The sequence below is a fragment of the Raphanus sativus genome, chromosome 5, assembly GCF_000801105.2.
Source record: "Raphanus sativus cultivar WK10039 chromosome 5, ASM80110v3, whole genome shotgun sequence".
Classification (NCBI taxonomy): domain Eukaryota; kingdom Viridiplantae; phylum Streptophyta; class Magnoliopsida; order Brassicales; family Brassicaceae; genus Raphanus; species Raphanus sativus.
The window spans coordinates 26396024-26414226 of record NC_079515.1 but is presented as its reverse complement, the minus strand read 5'-3'; the positions used below and the strand labels follow the sequence as shown (position 1 = coordinate 26414226).

Below are 18203 nucleotides of genomic sequence, written 5' to 3'. Positions count from 1 at the left end.
AAAAACAATAATAGCATACAAAAGCGTCGGTTTAAAAGAAATGAGAGAGAACAAACTAGATAATAGATAGCCGATAGGAAAACAGTTCTGTATAGTTTTGAAGTAAATTAAACATAAATTAAAATAGTTGAAGCAAGTTTAAGAAACAAGAACAGAAAAAGTTAATGGGCCCAGAATTGGTTTTATGGGCCATGTGAAAATAGGATACGTTATGGCAGGGAGAGAGAATGTTATGGTAAGTTTTTTTTTTTCATCGCGTAGGTTTCACGCCAACATTATCCATTTGACTTCTTCTTTTCATTAAATAATTGACCTGTCAATTTAATTAAGGGGAAGTAGGACGAGAAGACATTCATCCGCCGACGAATCTGGACCGCACGATCCTCCGACTACTACCCTTTCGGCCTTTCCCGGCTTTAACATAGGGGTAAATCTGTAACTTCCATTTCTTCGTCTTCGTCGAGTTATATATAGAGAGAAATAAAGAGTTTGGAGAGCAGCTACAGAGAGAGAGAGAGAGAGAGAGAGAGAGAGATGGCAAGTGGAATCGCTCGTGGTCGTTTGGCGGAGGAGAGGAAGTCGTGGAGGAAGAATCATCCTCATGTCCGTATATATTCTGTTCTTCTGTAAAATTTTCATTGATTGTCTCTGATTGTACTTGTTGGTGATGGTGAAATTAGGGATTTGTGGCGAAGCCGGAGACTGGAGCTGATGGGTCTGTCAACCTAATGGTGTGGCATTGCACTATCCCTGGTAAAGCTGGGGTAAGTGTATACAATTCATCTTCTTCTTTTTTTTTTGTAAATAGTAGCTTTGTTATCTCCTTGTTTATCTTTCATTTCTTATGTTCTGTCTGAATTCGAACTCTGTTCTGTATACAGACACTGTAGGCTGTTTGTCTCATTATTACGCCTTTTCGACTTGGTTCATGGCTAATAAGAGTTTTAAGTGCAAAAGTAATTGCTGTTCATTCCTTTAGTATTACTCATAGTTACTTGACACGAAGACACTGTAGACTGATTGTCTCGATTATTCTAGAAAGAGTAGCTGTAATATCACTATTTATTTTCACCTGTGATGTCCTCCTGACTTCAAGCTTAAAAAATTTTGGTGCATAAATGTTGTGGTCTTGATGATATGGTTGCATTTGAACTCTGCTTTGTACCTTACTTAGCCTTTTCTACTTGGATCATTGCTGATAAAGAGTTTAGAGTAATTGCTAATCATTATGCTCCTAGTATAATTAGCTACAACTATACACGACTCTGTAGACTACTGATTGTGTATTATTTGCTGTGAATAGCTGTAATCTCACTATTTATCTTCACCTGTGAAGATGTCCTGACTTTGGTCTAGAAAACGACATTGAATCTGATCTCTGATGTTTATCTCTTAGTTTGAGATTTCATTGGCTTTTCCATATTTGCAAATGGTTGCCTTGGTTGGTTGGTTGATAAGAGTGATTTTGCTAGTGTCATTATATTTTACTCTAATAGTGAATTTGCTTTGACACTACAGACTGATTGGGAAGGTGGATACTTTCCATTAACGATGCACTTCAGCGAGGACTATCCGAGCAAGCCTCCTAAATGCAAATTCCCACCAGGCTTCTTCCACCCTAATGTCTATCCTTCCGGAACAGTCTGTCTCTCCATCCTCAACGAGGATTCCGTAAGTCTACTTTTTTTTTTCATTGCATTTCATTTCTTCATGAGTAAATCAAAATCTTCATCATCCTCAATCTCACTGTTGTTAATGTTGATTAGGGATGGAGACCAGCCATCACAGTGAAGCAGATTCTTGTCGGTATTCAGGATTTACTTGACACCCCTAATCCCGCTGACCCTGCACAGACTGATGGTTACCATCTCTTCATTCAGGTACGAACTCTCTAATAATGATGCCATAGTTTCTGAAGCATAGTGACCAAGTGATTGTGAGTTTATTGTAATACTGATGGAAATTTAAAACTTGCAGGATGCAGTTGAGTACAAGAAAAGGGTTAAGCTACAGTCCAAACAGTATCCTCCCATTGTCTAAAACCCTCAGAAGAGGACAAACACTAAAACTGATGACAAACCTCTCTGAATCTTTTTGTGTTTGTGATTGTGTTTAAATGTGGTGATTGAAAACTCCTCATTTTGTTGCACCTTTGAGACACTACTAGAATCTCTTTGATTTTCATAAAAGAAAAACATCTCTTTTCTCTCTCTGTTAACTGTTAATATTCTTGGTTATTGAATCACTTGGTGTTTGTTTCTTTACACATATACATTAACTATGTTCTCTTCTTGTCTATTATGTGTTACCATTTTCCAAGTTAAATCTGATGTCTAAATTCTCAATTCTATCGAGATTTTCTTTTCTGAGACAAAAAAAATACTTCTAATAACTTAAACTATTGTAATTCTAAAATTCAATTGCATCTGTACATCAAAAGCTGCTTATATGATCTTTATTATTCTCTGGATTTGAAAAACAAATGATTCATACCAACTCACAATTATCAACGTAACAACAAGAACGAGATTCATCTACAAGTGAAAAATGTCTACAGAGGAGACTCCAAACAATTATGTGTAAAAACTATCCAAACTCTATTTCATCAGTAGATGATTCCTGATGCTACACAAATCATCAACAGGATGATTGTATTTATCTAGTAGAATCATAAGAAAATGATACTCAAGGACTTGTAGAAAACACATCATCAGAAGATGATGGATGATGATCCGTTGATTTTTGATATCATCAGAAGATGATGTACTCACTCTCTCTAGTGTCTTCTGCTAAATGTGGGATCACCGCATAGACATTAAAGTCTTCACCCTTCTCTCCCGCTCTTCCCTCTTTGCAATAGGAGTGCTCTTCAGCTTCTGAATCTCCGCCATCACAATCTTCTCCACTATGTCAATAGAGTTGAGCAGCTTCTTCTCGGGTGTGATGAACCCTGCTTCTTCCTCAGATATCTCATTCGTGATGTCAAGCAACACCTTTTGAACTTTAGCAGTTGATGGTGGGCAACTACGTTTGAATCCCACAGCTGGAGCAGGCGTCACCATTAAGCAATCGTGCTCATCATCTGCCGATGCTACTGGAGTTTCAAGAACACGAGCTTGTTGCTGAGTTGGAGTCTCAGCCTCCAAGCCGTTGTCTACTCCCATACCAGCTCTTCTTCTTCTCTCAATAGCCTGAAATAGACATAACCATAAACAGATTAAATCGCAAGTCTAATGCAACAAAACCTACTATCCATCCAGCTTACACAGAAAGGCTAATGCAAGCGTACTTCAATGAATGTTCAGACAAAAACCCCAATCTCAATTCAGCTGAAAAGGAGGTACTACGAGACCCAATGAGTAAACTAAAGACTCAACAAAACCATTGTAAGCCGCACAACCCATATCAGAGTAGCAGAACGAACACACCATTATGACTCAGCTTACACAAAAAGGCTGACGAAGCCTCCTTCAATGCATATTCAGACGCAAACAAAACACAATTTAGACCCAATGAGTAAACTAAAAGACTCAGCAAAACCATAACCAAGCTGCACCGAAACTGATTAATAACCAGAAGAAGAGGTTGGTCAACGTTACCCGCATGATATGAGTTATATCACGTAGAGGCGTCCTCGGGTACCAAGAAGGTAACGGACTCCGTGAAGCACCACCACCTCTTACTCCTACACGCCTAGGCCTAGACAGATTCTCTCTTCCGTGCGACGATCTAAACGGACTGCTGAGACCACTCCCGTTACCACCACCACCAGGCCTCCACGAACTGTAATTGCCCCCAATCAAAGATCCAGGTCGCGCATACACCACCCGAGAAACCGACGGCAATCTCTGAACTGGATGTTCAGACGCGCCGCCGAGACGCGAGACCGCCTCGTCGAGTAACACGCCGTTACGGCGTCTGTTGGCGAATATCGCCGCGTAGTCCACCGGCCTCTCCGTTCTGTCTCTCGCCTCTGGCATCTTTAAGATTCGATGTTGGCTGCAAAAAAACAAGAATCAGATTCATATATCAATTTCAAATCCGAATCCAAATCGGTCATTTCAAATCAAGAATCAGCGTTAAAGTTACTCAAATCGAACAGAGAAATAAGAATAATACTCCATGGATTTGTTACCTCTGAAGAGAATGATGAACCGATGAAACTCGAATCGAAGCGGCGAGAGAGTTTTTCTTTCTGGGTGAGGAGAGAGTGAGAGGACGATCTCTGAAGGGGGGAGAGCGGGATTATAAACAAATCTAAACGTTGGCACGTGCGAGAGAGAGAGGCGCTCACATAAGTCACGTGTGAGGAGAATACAATTTCGAAATTCGAATATGAGAGGCGGGATAATAAAAACGCAAGTAAACCTACTTACCGTTCCTGATTTGGAGATTACGGTTTTGCCCTTCGATAACCCTAGTGATTTTGTTGTCTGCGTGCGAGTCTACCTGAGTTTCTGTGCGCGTTTGCTTAACAAACCGGATTGGATCATCACCGTTCACGGACATGGATCTGACCGGTTTTTTTTTCAGTCGCTAAATTAATATTTAGCTAGGGGTGGGCAAATAAACCGAACCCAAAAATCCGAACCGAATCCGATCCGATAAAAATGAATCTAAACCGATCCGAACCCGGTATAAATACCGAATGGATCTTGTTTTTTGGTATTTCGGGTTATGGGTACCCGAACCGAACCCGAATCTAAATGGATATCCGATAGAACCCGAAACTTTCAAAACCCCAAAAAGATTTATACCAAACATAATCTCAATTCATAAGATATATTCAAAATACATTAAGATATATTGAACATCTGAAATGTTTATCTATTACATAAAGGATAGTGGTTCTAATACATGAAGATTGATGATTAAAGGTCTCTGTTGAATTTTGAAATATTTAGATTTAGATTTTGTTTTCAGTAAAAAATGTTTCTCATTTCATGAGGTCGTAGTTTTGTTTTATGATTTCCCTTTGGTTTGATTTTGAATGATCATGGTTGATGTTCCTTTTTTGTTTTTTTAAATCGATTTTATTTATGTTTTGGTTACAAAAATGTACAAATTAGGTATTCGAAACCAAAACAAACCAATTTTACTTATGTTTTGGTTACAAAGTAGGTATAAATCAGATATTTTTAAACTGAAGAACCGATTGGGATCCGAACCCGAAAGTACATTGAGTTGTACTGGTTCTTTGAAAATTTACTAACCCCGACCCGAACCAGATAGAATCCGAACCGGTCCCGAACCGAACTTTTAAATAATCCGAATGAAGCTGGTTTTGATAAACCCGAAAAACCAAAATCCGATTGGATAAAACCGAAACCCAATTGGAACCCCGAATGCCCACGCCTATATTTAGCCGACACTTGTTAAGCGAAGAAGTACCGTTTAGATTCGAAAACTGGATAATTAATGAATTTGTACAAGCCTATGTTTAGAGTAGTTACATTTTGTAAAAAAATTATCTAATCTAAGCTTAAATGTTGGATCTAAGTCTTTCTTTTCTGTTTTTTTTTCCGTCAGAAGACCTTAGATCAATTTATTTCTAGAAAATCGTTCCATACAAATTTGAAATGGTCATGTTAGAGATCATTTGAACATGAAAAGGCTACTGAGACATTGATTAATAATAATAATTATTATTAATCGTATAATTCATTACAGAGTTTCTTATTGTTATCAAGATGATGACAAACACAAAATATGTAAATTTTTCAAAAGAAAGAAAGTAATTTGATAACAATAATCTGATGAGATAAAAAGAAACAAAGCTCCTAGAGAAGTATAGCTGTCTCGGCCCGAGACTTTTTCATATACTGATCTCATCCTTGGACGAACTTTTTGATCCATTTCGGTGCAGTTCAAGTAGATATGAATGGCTGCAATAATTTGCTTCTCTTCGTAGTCTTTGTTTATAATTTATGGGTCTAAAATCTCGTCTAAAAGTTTTTATTCTTTAATCTCCCCTCTCCCCCCCCCCCCTCCGATCCTTTTCGGTGCAGTTCAAGTAGATATGAATGGCTGCAATAATTTGCTTCTCTTCATAATCTTTGTTTATAATTTATGGATCTAAAATCTCGTCTAAAAGTTTTTATTCTTTAATCTCCCCTCCCCTCCTCCGCACCCAAAAAGATAATCCGACTGAATCCAAGTACTTCCAAACCTATCATGTACCAAAATATAGGAAACCTGAATAGAATTTATGAGTTTGGTAATCAGAATATTTGGAAAAACTGAATATAACTCGAATGAGATTTTGGAACACCCAAAATCGCATTCCCAATAATTATGTTTTCTATTTGAACCAAGGTGAAATTTTCTTATTTTCACTTTAGCCTATTTATATTTCCATAAATGAAAAATAAAATTATTTATATCAAATAAAATTTCAAATGAACTAGATTACTTTATAAAATAAAATGTTAGAGTTAATAAATTGACACCATGTTAGTTTTATAACTATCTCTCTGTGAAAATGATATATCGAAAAATTATTTGCAATCATAAAAATATATTATTAATACAGATAAAATAAATTACTAACTTTTACAAGTATAACAATGAATTTAAAAAACAAAATTATGCGAATTTATGAAACAGGTTTAGAATTTGGAATTTAAAACTAGAGTAATTTTTTGCCCCCAAAAAAAAAACTAGAGTAATGTATCATATACAGTTGACCTTTTTACTATAAATATAAAAGTAATGATAATTCTATAATACTATCTTCGACACTAATAAAGTATTAAAGCCTCCCAAAAATTATTTTCTGAAAATATATTTTCAATTCTGTACAAAACAAATAAAACACATGAACAAAAATAAATTAAAATTTAGATTTCATTTTGACAGTGGGTTAAGCTATAAACAATCTAGCTTGATATAATAAGAGTTTATAAAATATTTATAGGGCACTAAAAATTATTTGCAAAGGTTTTTAAGCGATTTATAAGGCTATAAAATTATTAGAAGGTTTCATAAATTAGATATAGCCATATCTATCTTATTAAAGGTGAAGTACAAATTCGGTGCGTTTGGATACTTGGATAAGATTAATAAAAAATTTGGTGTGTTTGGTTATAGCTATAAAAAATGGAGTGTTTGGAAACTTGAATATTAGTATCTATTAATTGTGTTTCCATATTTCACTTAGTTTAACAATTTAATTAATTATATTACCTTAATAATAAATTTCATCATTAATTATATTACCATAATAATAATAGTGCATATTTTTATTTATTAGTTAATCAATATTAACTTTGTGCCAATTATAAAATCAAAAATGCTAAATAATTAGGTTTTACATATGATTAAACATTTGGTTTATTTTATTTTACTAAAATATTTTTATTTTAGTTACAATCGGTGGAAAATTACGTACCCAAAAACATAGTTCAAAAATATGTTTTGTGAATAAAATAATAGCTTAAATCAAAATACTTAAAATGTCCTACATTTATTGTCACTTAATTTTCCACTCCATATAATTATTTTACTTGATAAAAAAACTCTTTCTATTTCACTTAATTTAGCAAAACACATAAAACAGTTTTTTATTAATTTATATAATCATTTAGACATGAACATTATCTGTCTATTTAGATACATGTTGTTCTTTTCGGGTATCCTTTTTTTTGGTAACCAAGTCCCGCTTGAATATTATAAATTTATGTATGGATTTTGAGTTGGATCATTCTAGATATGGATAAATTCGGTTCTGATGTATAGGAACCTAAAAATATCTAAATAACCAATGTATCTAAAACGGGTTCGGATATTTGTAACAAAAATAACCATATAACCTGATTCGGTCCAGATCTTTTGAGTATCGTTAGTTACCAGATCTTTTGAATATCGATGTATAAAAATATATTTCACGGGCCAATTTAACAAAATATTAATTGGTTCAGTTGAAATAAATATATTTTAAAAAATTATATGAACTGAAAAAATCACTATAAGAGTACTTACATTTGGATTCAAATCATTTTTTTAATAACAAACTACACAAATATGTTGATTTGTATACAAATTTAAATTACAATGTAAATATTTAATTGAACACAATTAATACAGAAATATGTCACATTGTTTAAACAAAATATCAAAGTAAACAGTTGCGCTCTAAAATCATTTATTTTAACAACAAGCCAAATAAATATGTTGATTGGAGAAGGAATAAAATAAAGCCAGATAAATACATAGTTTCAGAGACACTCTATATGTCAAATTTATTATAAAGAAATTTTTACTAAGATAAATACATTCAATAATTACAAACAAATAATATATTTCATAAAAGTAAAAAATAATATCCGCGCTTCGATATGTTGATTGGAGAGGGAATAAAACAAAGTCAGAGAAACACATAGTTTACCAGAGACACTATGTGTGTCAAATTTATTATAAAGAAAATTTTACTAAAATAAATATGTTCAATAATTACAAACAAATAATATATTTTATAAAAGTAAAAAATAATACCCGCGCTTTCGAAGCGCGGGTAAAAATCTAGTTTGTTTTTATAGTTTAGGTGTTACAAACTATTTTGAAGAAAAAATTAAATTTAACGTATTTATATTTTCAAAGATAAGAGATTTCATTTACTTGAACTAAACTAAAATTTCAAATGAAATAAATTACTAAATAAAATAAAGTGTTGGAGTTAATAAGTTGATATCAAATAATTTTTATAATTAGCTGTTTGTATGTCAAAGTTGATTATTTATAAAATTGTATCACAAAATCATGCAAATGAAATTATGAACGATTATGCAATTATGTTATCAACATGGATAAATAAATTATTATCCAGAGAAGACTCAAAACCAAAATTTTAAATTAGAAACGGTCATTTCCAATAATATTCTCATGAAACCAAAAAAAAAACACAAATCGATTCACAAGAACACTATTAAACCATCAAATTGAACAGAGAAACAAAAGTACTTCATGGATATGTTACCTCTGAATCATCACTGAGCACTGATGAACTGGTGAAACTCGGAGGTGAGTGACGATCTGGTTGTCTCTCAAAATCCGTCTCCTTGAGCGAAGCTATATAGGGAAAGGAAGCAAATTAAAACGTTTGCGCTCGTGCGAGAGAAACGTTCACATAGTCATTCTTGTGGAGAAAATTGTAGTTTCAAATTTCTAATGAGGCATAACGCAGAAGACAAGAATAACAGACACTTCTAAGCGAAGAAGTAACATTAGATTTGAACATGAAAAAGCTAATGAGACATGGATTAATTATTTTCAATAATAAAATTCATTACAAACTTTGTTATTGTTATCAAGATGATGAACAAACAACAAAACATATAATATGATAACAATAACCCCATGGTTAAAAACCCTAAACCCAACCACATGGCACAAAAAGAAACAAAGCTCCTAGAGAAAGAAGCACAGCTATGTCGAACAAAACTCAGTCTAATTTGATTCGGCCAAGACTTTCAGATACTGATCTCATCCTAGGACGAACCTCAGGATCCATCTCCGTGCAGTTCAAGGCAACATGAATAGCTGCAATAACTTGCTTCTCTGCATAACCTTTGTTTATAATCTCCGGATCTAAAATCTCGTCCAAAGGCTTCTCTTCTTTAAAGCAACTCCTCACAATACACACAAGCTCTTCTCCATTGTTTTCAGATGAAGCATTAGGCTTCCGACCAGTCAACAACTCCATAAGGACAACCCCGAACGAATAAACATCACACTTTTGAGATAATTTACACCCAGAAGTAGCTCGAGCCTCTGGTGCAAGGTAAGCAACCGAGGGAGATGAGATTCTTGTCACCACTGTAGCAGAGGTTAAGAACGCTTGGTCTATGCTTTGCCTTTTTGCGGATAACGAACCGGTGAGCTTTGAGTAGCCCGAGACTAGACGTGTTAGACCGAAGCCGGAGATGCGAGGCTGCAGTTCATCATCGAGCAGGATCTTGGTTGATTTTAGGTTGCCATGAACATACTTTCTAGGGCTGTACTCGTGTATATACATCAACCCACGAGCAGTTCCTTGTGCAATACGTAACCTTTCTGGCCAAGATAGTGAAGGAAGAGTATTTGAAGTCCCTCCTACAGAAAAAAACAAAGATTAAACACTGTTTAAACATTTAGCTGATCCTGTAAGGTATTGCAAGTATTTGACTGTGCATAGATAGACAAACATCCCTCAGAGCTTAATCTGACTTTTGTTCTGTCTAATTAAACACTGTTTAAACTGATCTTAACCAGAAATGTTATCTCATGTAAGCCAATACAAAAAGACCGTTACACTACATTCCCCCATTGTTCTCTCCTATTTTCAAAACTAATCACAAAGAAGACAAAACGAATTAAGTTGCTGCTTCAGACAAGAAGAAAGATCCAAAAGCTTGTCTGAAACTAAAACAGTTACCACACATGTGAACGAGTTCAGAGAGATTATGAATGCGAAAGGAACAAGAAGAACACGCCAATCAATACAACACAATCAAACAAAGATTCAAAGACAAAAACTTTATATACATAGATCCAACCATCAACTCGATCAATAACAACTAACTCCCAAAATAAAAGGTAATAATGGTAATTAGCAAAACAACAAAATAAAAGAATAATAATTGTAGTTAGCAATCATGATTAGTGGTTAAACTAAAATGATGAAAGTTTTTAACCAATTACCATGTAAAGCAGAGTACAAGCTGCCATTACGAATGTAATCCGTGATCAAAAGCCTCTCGTCCTCTGCATAGTAATAAGCTCTTAACCGTACGATATTCGGATGGTGGACCCTACCGATCGCCTCCACCTCGTTTTCAAAATCCCTCCTTCGCCACGTGGCGTCCCCGTCGCTGAGCCTTCTAACTGCAACAACGGTCGACGTCGAAAACGTCGCCGCCACCGTGCCCGATCCCATCCCGGAGACTACTCTGTACACAATCCCGCTTCTGCTCTTCCCCACCACGTAAGCTGAAGCCCTCAGCAAGTCCTCGAGCTCCAGCTCGAAGCCTTCGTCCATCGCGACAAGCTTGCCTTCCTCCTCCTCCTCCGGCGGCGGCGCCGCCGTGTTCTCCGATTTGCATCCGTCGGAGCTCTGTTTTCTTTTAATCAGCCATACGGAGAGAGAAACGACTCCGAGCACGACGGAGAATCCGGTTATCAGCGAAACCGTTACGGTTCCGGTAACCGGTTTATTCTTTTTTTCTAAAACCCGGTTTGGTTTTCTGTTAAGGATTTGCGATCCTTCCGGTTTAGGAGCTACGAGTTTGGGCTCTCTACATAGCTTCTGTAACGGAAAGCCACAGAGGTCGGAGTTTCCGGCGAACGCGGTCGGTCCCTGGTTCAACAGAGAGCCTGTCTGAGGTATTTTTCCGGTGAGATTGTTGTGGCCGAGGTCCAAGCTGACGAAGACCGGGAACCGGCCGTACGACGGCGGAATCTCGCCGGAGAATCGGTTGTAAGAGAGGTTGAGCGTGCCGACGAGGCTTCCGAGCTGGGTGAGCGGCTCGGGGAGCGAGCCGTTGAGGAGGTTGGAGGAGACGTCGAGGTGAGTGAGATTCTTCAGGGCTTTTATCTGGGCCGGGACTGGGCCGGAGATTGAGTTGTGGGAGAGGTCGATGTAACGGAGGTTGACGGCGTCGAAGAGACGGGCGGGGACGGGTTTGGAGAAGTTGTTGCGGCTGAGTTCGAGTCTTGTGAGTGAGTCGAGGAGTCCGAGCTCGGAGGGGATGTAGCCGGAGAGTCTTCTTCCGGAGAGAACGAGGGAGGTGACTCTGCCGCGTGTGCAGGTGATGCCGGGCCAGTGGCATGGAGTTTGGTCGGATTCGGACCAGGAAGTCATCACGCGTGTCGGGTCGTGAGAGACAGCTGATTTTAGTGCAAGAAGAGATAGGCCATCGTGGTTTAGCGACGAGGAGAGGGTGATGAAGTGGAATAAGAAGGAAGAAACAAGAAGTGGAAGAAGTCGAAGAAACTGCATTTTTTTCTTGATAGGTTGTTTCATGCAACGAGGAGTTGCAAAGAGAGAGATGAAGAATAAGACGAAGGAGAAGAATGTAGGTGATGATGGGTTCTAGTGTAGCAACGTGGTGTAATGTAGACATGGGAAAGGTTTTTTGAATTCTTGTGGGAGCTTCAAGTATGTTGGAGGATGTGACAAAATTTGAAAATTTAATAGTAAAATAGTGATGTTATTTGTTTGGTTATGGATTCTCTTTGTTAAATCCAATGTGTGTTTAGTCATTGACTGATGCAGGTGTGTTGCTTGCTTTTTCAGTTTTTCTCTATAAATGTCTGTGCTTTTAAAACTATTTTAAAATTCTCATCAATGTTTTTGGCTAAAGATGGTGATGTCGATGATCATTGGATTTGGTTCTTGTTGGAAAATGGACATGACTGGGCTTTTCCACTACTAGGAAGTCGAGTCTCGCGACAGGATTTTGAATTTTGAGTTTGTATTAGTAGACAGAGAAGAAGAACATATATAAGCTCTAATCATTATGTGACTGAGGCTCCATCATTTAGCTAATTGGAACATTACATGTCTATATCTCTAGGAGCGAACTCCATCATATTATCAAACTTTATGAAATTATGTGATAATCAGTCTTAATTTAAACACACATCAATGACACTTACACAAACACTGAGAACCTTGTAGTTTGTACTCTGATGATTTGACAATATGTGGCACATGGGGACTATAACGAACGAATTGTTTAAAAATGATATTTTTCAGGGAAAACAAATTTTACTCGTAAAAAGTTAAGATATTATATAGTTAATTTTCAGAGCTTCTGGAAAATAAATTATTACATAAGCAAAGATATGTATCATAAACTGAGAATTTTTTTTGAGCAACCAACCATATATTGAGAAAATATACAATGAAAAATGAGTTTAACAATACATTCCGAAAGGAAGCCTTACTCGTTAGTGGAAAAATCAATCTGTTATGTCTTTCTCATGACGTTTTTCTGATGCAAAATATGCGTTTGTCTTAGACACTTTTGGCTAGAAATCGTAATAACACATCCATCTTATTAAAACTTTTGGCTAGAAACATTATAACTTCTTCTAGGTGGATTTTTAAGTTGGACATCACATTATTTTTCTTAGTCTAACTTTTCATTTAAATATTTCTTTAAAGAGTTAGATATCAACCATCCATTAATTAACTCCACAATAAGATCTATGTCTTACATTATATACATCTATTAAACAAAATATCTATTCTTTTCGTAAGAATATACTCACATTATCATATTTATATTATATCATAGTACAAATATAACAATTCATCTCTTTTATTATAGTCAAATGAATACAATAAACCTCTCTTTTATTATAGTCAAATGAATACGATAAATGTCTCCAATATTTACACGAGTCTGAGTTATTAAAAATAAAAATATAAATAGATAGAAATAAAAATAAATATTACACATGTTATTAAAAATATAAATATTATTACACGAGTAGGTTGACAAAAAATTACAAAAATTACGCGAATCTTTAGCCAGTCATTATACAACTAAACCAATTGATTCAATTAACCAAATAACTCTCAACCTACAATATCAGATTTAAAAACAATTATTTGGCATCAAATACTGATGAATCTTTAAATTTTTAAATAGCTTGATACATAACTTTTAAAACTCAATACTAAAGATATCAGAATATATTTTTTCGATTCTCAAATAATCGAGGTTTACTTTGAATATACACTGAATAGAATATACTAACGTATATTCTTATTTCAAAAACATCAATTTATACTTTAAAAAAAATCGATTATTGAAAAACCTCTTCACCAAGTTGAGTCTACTATACCTAAAATCTCGGTTACAATCAAATATTCACAATCAAATTGCCAGATTTGAAAAATCATGAATATGGAAAATCCTCTTCTCCAAGTTTATTCTACTATACCTAAAATCTCGGTGTCAATAGATTTTGTATTTATTATATCTAACTTAATAGGTTAGAAAATATTCAATTCCTCCCACTTAAAATGTGTGTACAAGTACTTGTCTTCGTATTTATCATTGGACATTCACAAAACATTAAGAAAAAACTCCCAAAAAGCACAATATCAAAACCAAATCGTATTGTTTGATATTATGTTAGTGTTTTCACCATACATTTATATCTCTAATACACCAATGAAAAACTATTAATAGAAAAAACAGTTTTAACATTTTTCTTAAACAATGAGAAAACTCGAAATTATATAAAACCATATTATGTAAAAAGGACAAACTTCAAATTATATTAACTATTATAGAATATATGTTATGTGTTAAAAATAAAAAATAAATCCGCGCGGTCGCGCGGGTCATGATCTAATAACAATATAAAACCTAAAAATTCCGTACCAAATTTTAAAGGGGGTGTGACTGATAAATAATTCAAATAATCTATATAATATATTTCATTAATTATCACCAAAAATTTACTACTTCAAATGTCGCAAGCCATGAGAATTGAACAATGTGGAACACTGAATTATCAAGCATACAGAAGAATCACAATATTCAAAATTCACAAAAAGAAAAGAAAACTGTTTCACATTTATTACAGAATTTATCATCTTGAGACTTGAATCACAATCTCACTTAACTGCTAACCAAATGTAAAAGAAACTTGATTTTATCTGATTTAAGTTTAATTAGGTGATCACCCGCACCCTGTGCGGGGCGAACGGACCAAAAGAAATTATAAATTTTAATTATAGATATTGAAAACATAAAAATGACATATTATATTTGGTATAATTAGCATAAGTAATGTTGATATACAGATTAATGTAAGAAAACCCAATTTGGAATTAGAAGTTTATTGAATTTTTCAATCAACAAAAAAATTATTGAAGTATCCGGATAATGATAATTTTATTATGGTTGACAAACGTAATTGTCTTATTATCGAAGTTAAATCGTTATATTTCATTAAAATCATATTGATTTTGAAGTACATAAAAGTTGTAAGAAGAATATAAATAAATTGAAGTAAATTTAGTGGGTTTATTAGAACTCAAAATTGTAAAAGAGACCCTTTATCGAACCTTAATATCCATTATGACTCAAAATACGTATGAGTTTCTTTTGATTTATCTTTTATTTATAAAGAGTTTTTTAACTAAAAATCTTGATGAGACATGAGATCATGGGCTACGGTTCGGATGTTGGATTCGATCTCTTTTCTCATCAGCTGATATATTTAGATATTGCCACAAAGTAATGTTGTAAATCCCTAATTGTTCGTTGATTTCTAGACAGTTATATAAAGTATTATATGTATAGAGCGAAAATTAAGGAAGTCTACATTAAAAATGATGTTTTTCTTAAATTTAATCGGAAATAATTATATGAATTTCCAAATTTAATGTCTGTAACCATTTATGATAATTTAGTAAAAAATTTATTGCATAAAACTAAGAGATTGGATGAAATTTAATACGAAATTCTGTTTTGAAATGTATTTTATAATATTTCAAGACTGCTCAAAAAAATTTATATACAACATTTTGATTTTACAATATAAAACAGTTTATACTATCTCAAAATAAATGTTATGTATCCCATAAAATACAAAAAATATTAATAAAAGTAAAAGTCACATACCAAAGTTTTATAATCATAGTTTCCAGTCCCTAAAGAATGTTATGAATCATAAAGAAATTAAATATTATAAAAATATGAATCGTATATATATAGTCAAAACTCTATCAGTTGTGACTAATATATAAAACTATTCTATTAATTTCGTTTAGGATTATAATTTTAGATTTCAAGATAATAATAGAAAGTATTATAAACATATGGCGAAAATTAAGGAATTACACATTAAAAATGGTTTGTTCTTTAAATTTAGTCGAATATAATTATATAAATTTACAAATTAAATGTCTATCACCATTTATGATAATTTTGTAATCAACAGTATTATTGCAAAATTTAAGGGAATGCAAAAAAATAATATGGAATTCCTTTTTGAATGTAAGCTCATAATGTTTTATATACGACTTTGATTTTACAATATAAAGCAGTTTGTATTGTCCAATCCCAAAATAAATATCATGTATCTCATAAACTAAAAAATATTATTCAAAATAAATGTCGTGTACTAAATATTTATAGAAGAACATAATTATGATTCTTGTATATTTTCTAATCTCTTAAAAAATGTCATGTATCATTTATTAATCGTAAAGAAGTTAAATATTATAATAATATGAATTGTATATATAGTCAAAACTCTATCAGTTGTGACTATATATATTAGACTATCCTATTAATTTTGTATATTATTATAATCAGAGATTTTCAGATAATCATAGAAAGTATTATATGTATATAGCATAAATTAAGGAAGTCCACATTAAAGATTGATATTTGCCTTAAATTTAATCGAAAATAATTATATAAATTTCCATTTTCAATATATATGTCATCATTTATGATAATTTTGTAATCAAAAAGTATTTTTGCAAAAAATTAGGGATTGCAATAAATTTAATATAGAATTCCTTTTTGAATGTATTTTATAATTTTCAAGATTGCTCATAAATTTTTATATACGACATTTTGATATTATAATATAAAACAATTTATATTGTCTATCTCAAAATAAATGTCATGTATCCCATAAAATACAAAAAAATATTCATCAAAATAAATGTCATGTACTAAAGTTTTATAGAAAAAGTATGAATTATTTATATTTTCCAGTCCCTAAAAAATATCATTTATAATTTAGAGTCGTAAAGAAATATAATATTATAAAAATATAAATCATATATATAGTCAAAACCCTATTAATTGTGACTATATATATCATTTAATATCATATTAGTTTCGTATAACATTATAAAAACCCTACCGGATTTGATATTATCGTCCATATCAATGCACATAACCAATTAATATCAATTAATATGACTAAAACATTATGTTAAGCTACTATTAATTCACAATGGCAAAAAATTTAATAAGTCTAGTAAGAAGAGAATTTTTACACAAAGAGGTTGAGAAGGAATATGGTGTTGCCACATAGGAAATGACATTCTTGTTAATAACACATGAACATAAGGCTAGTCTCTAAAAGTGCTTCTATTTTAATATATCTATCTTATTAAAACAGAAACATTCTGTTGGACCTAACATTTATTTTGTAAGTTTTTAAATTAAATACACCTTTATACTTTATAGTTAAACATACATTAAATCACTAATGTTCCTTTTTTATACTACTATCCATGTTCCCAAACAATATACTTATTTCTTTATACTACTATCAACGTTTCCAAACAATACACTTATTTATTTATACTACTATCAATGTTTCCAAACAATATATTTTTTATACTACTATCAATGTTTCCAAAATAATACAATAATTAATCTTAATTTAAATTTTGTAAAACGTCATAATTTCATAAATTTCAAAATAGTGAACTTTAAAATTTCGATTATAAGATTACAAATTATGAAACTATTACAATTTAAATCCAATTAGATTATATATCGGTCATCCATCAGTTCAATCGGTTAGTTTCAGGTTTTAGTGATTTTTTAATATGAATATTTTAGAAACATAAATTGAACTAGATCTCCGGATTAACCGGTATAATCACAATCGGGTTGAATTTAAAAATACTGATTTAAATGCAAATATTTTAAATACACACTCTTTAAAAATTACCAAAATATTTGTTAAATTATTAGTGAAATTTTTCATCGTAAAATATCCCGCGCTTCAAAAGCGCGGGTCAAAATCTAGTAAGGGATTAAAATAGAGAATCCAATTATTGCTGCCATAAAAAAACAAAACGTAGACATTATAATAATAAATTATGAAAAGTAGAACTTAAAAAAAAGTTTCGCAGAAAATCAATCAATAACAACAACTGATGTGGAAAGTATCTTCAAAACTCTCCGTTTGCAATCCTATAAAGAACATAACAAAGAATATAAACTTATCAAATTACAAAGAATTATAAATGGGAAGTAATTAAGTGAAATATATTATCTCTTTCTGAAAGCATCAATTTCTAGAACATCATTAGGCTCAAATGTTAGTCAAATTCTTGAATCGACCTTATCATGATAAAAAAAATTAAAAAAATATACAGATAATATTATCTCAACCGGTTTTAAAAAATATAATAAATTACCTTTTCCCCAATTAATTTGCCGAAACTG

The 18203-nt window shown here is 32.7% G+C and overlaps 3 protein-coding genes across 3 annotated transcripts; 1 reads left to right on the top strand and 2 right to left on the bottom strand.

Annotated features, from left to right (window-relative positions):
* The first annotated feature begins 338 nt into the window (after nt 1–338).
* LOC108859786 (SUMO-conjugating enzyme SCE1) lies at nt 339–2270 on the top strand. The gene is made up of 5 exons (XM_018633697.2): nt 339–603; nt 681–764; nt 1519–1671; nt 1767–1880; nt 1978–2270. The coding sequence occupies exons 1-5, from the start codon at nt 535–537 to the stop codon at nt 2038–2040; spliced, it is 483 nt and encodes a 160-aa protein (XP_018489199.1). The 5' UTR covers nt 339–534; the 3' UTR covers nt 2041–2270.
* Nucleotides 2271–2470: 200 nt separating this feature from the next.
* LOC108857742 (protein GIGAS CELL1) lies at nt 2471–4261 on the bottom strand. The gene is made up of 3 exons (XM_018631752.2): nt 4136–4261; nt 3600–3999; nt 2471–3191 (listed from the first exon to the last, which is right to left on the bottom strand). The coding sequence occupies exons 2-3, from the start codon at nt 3978–3980 to the stop codon at nt 2802–2804; spliced, it is 771 nt and encodes a 256-aa protein (XP_018487254.1). The 5' UTR covers nt 3981–3999; nt 4136–4261; the 3' UTR covers nt 2471–2801.
* Nucleotides 4262–9236: 4975 nt separating this feature from the next.
* LOC108857752 (receptor protein kinase-like protein ZAR1) lies at nt 9237–12244 on the bottom strand. The gene is made up of 2 exons (XM_018631764.2): nt 10678–12244; nt 9237–10089 (listed from the first exon to the last, which is right to left on the bottom strand). Exons 1-2 carry the CDS (start codon nt 11996–11998, stop codon nt 9440–9442), a joined length of 1971 nt encoding a protein of 656 aa, XP_018487266.2. The 5' UTR covers nt 11999–12244; the 3' UTR covers nt 9237–9439.
* Nucleotides 12245–18203: the final 5959 nt, after the last annotated feature.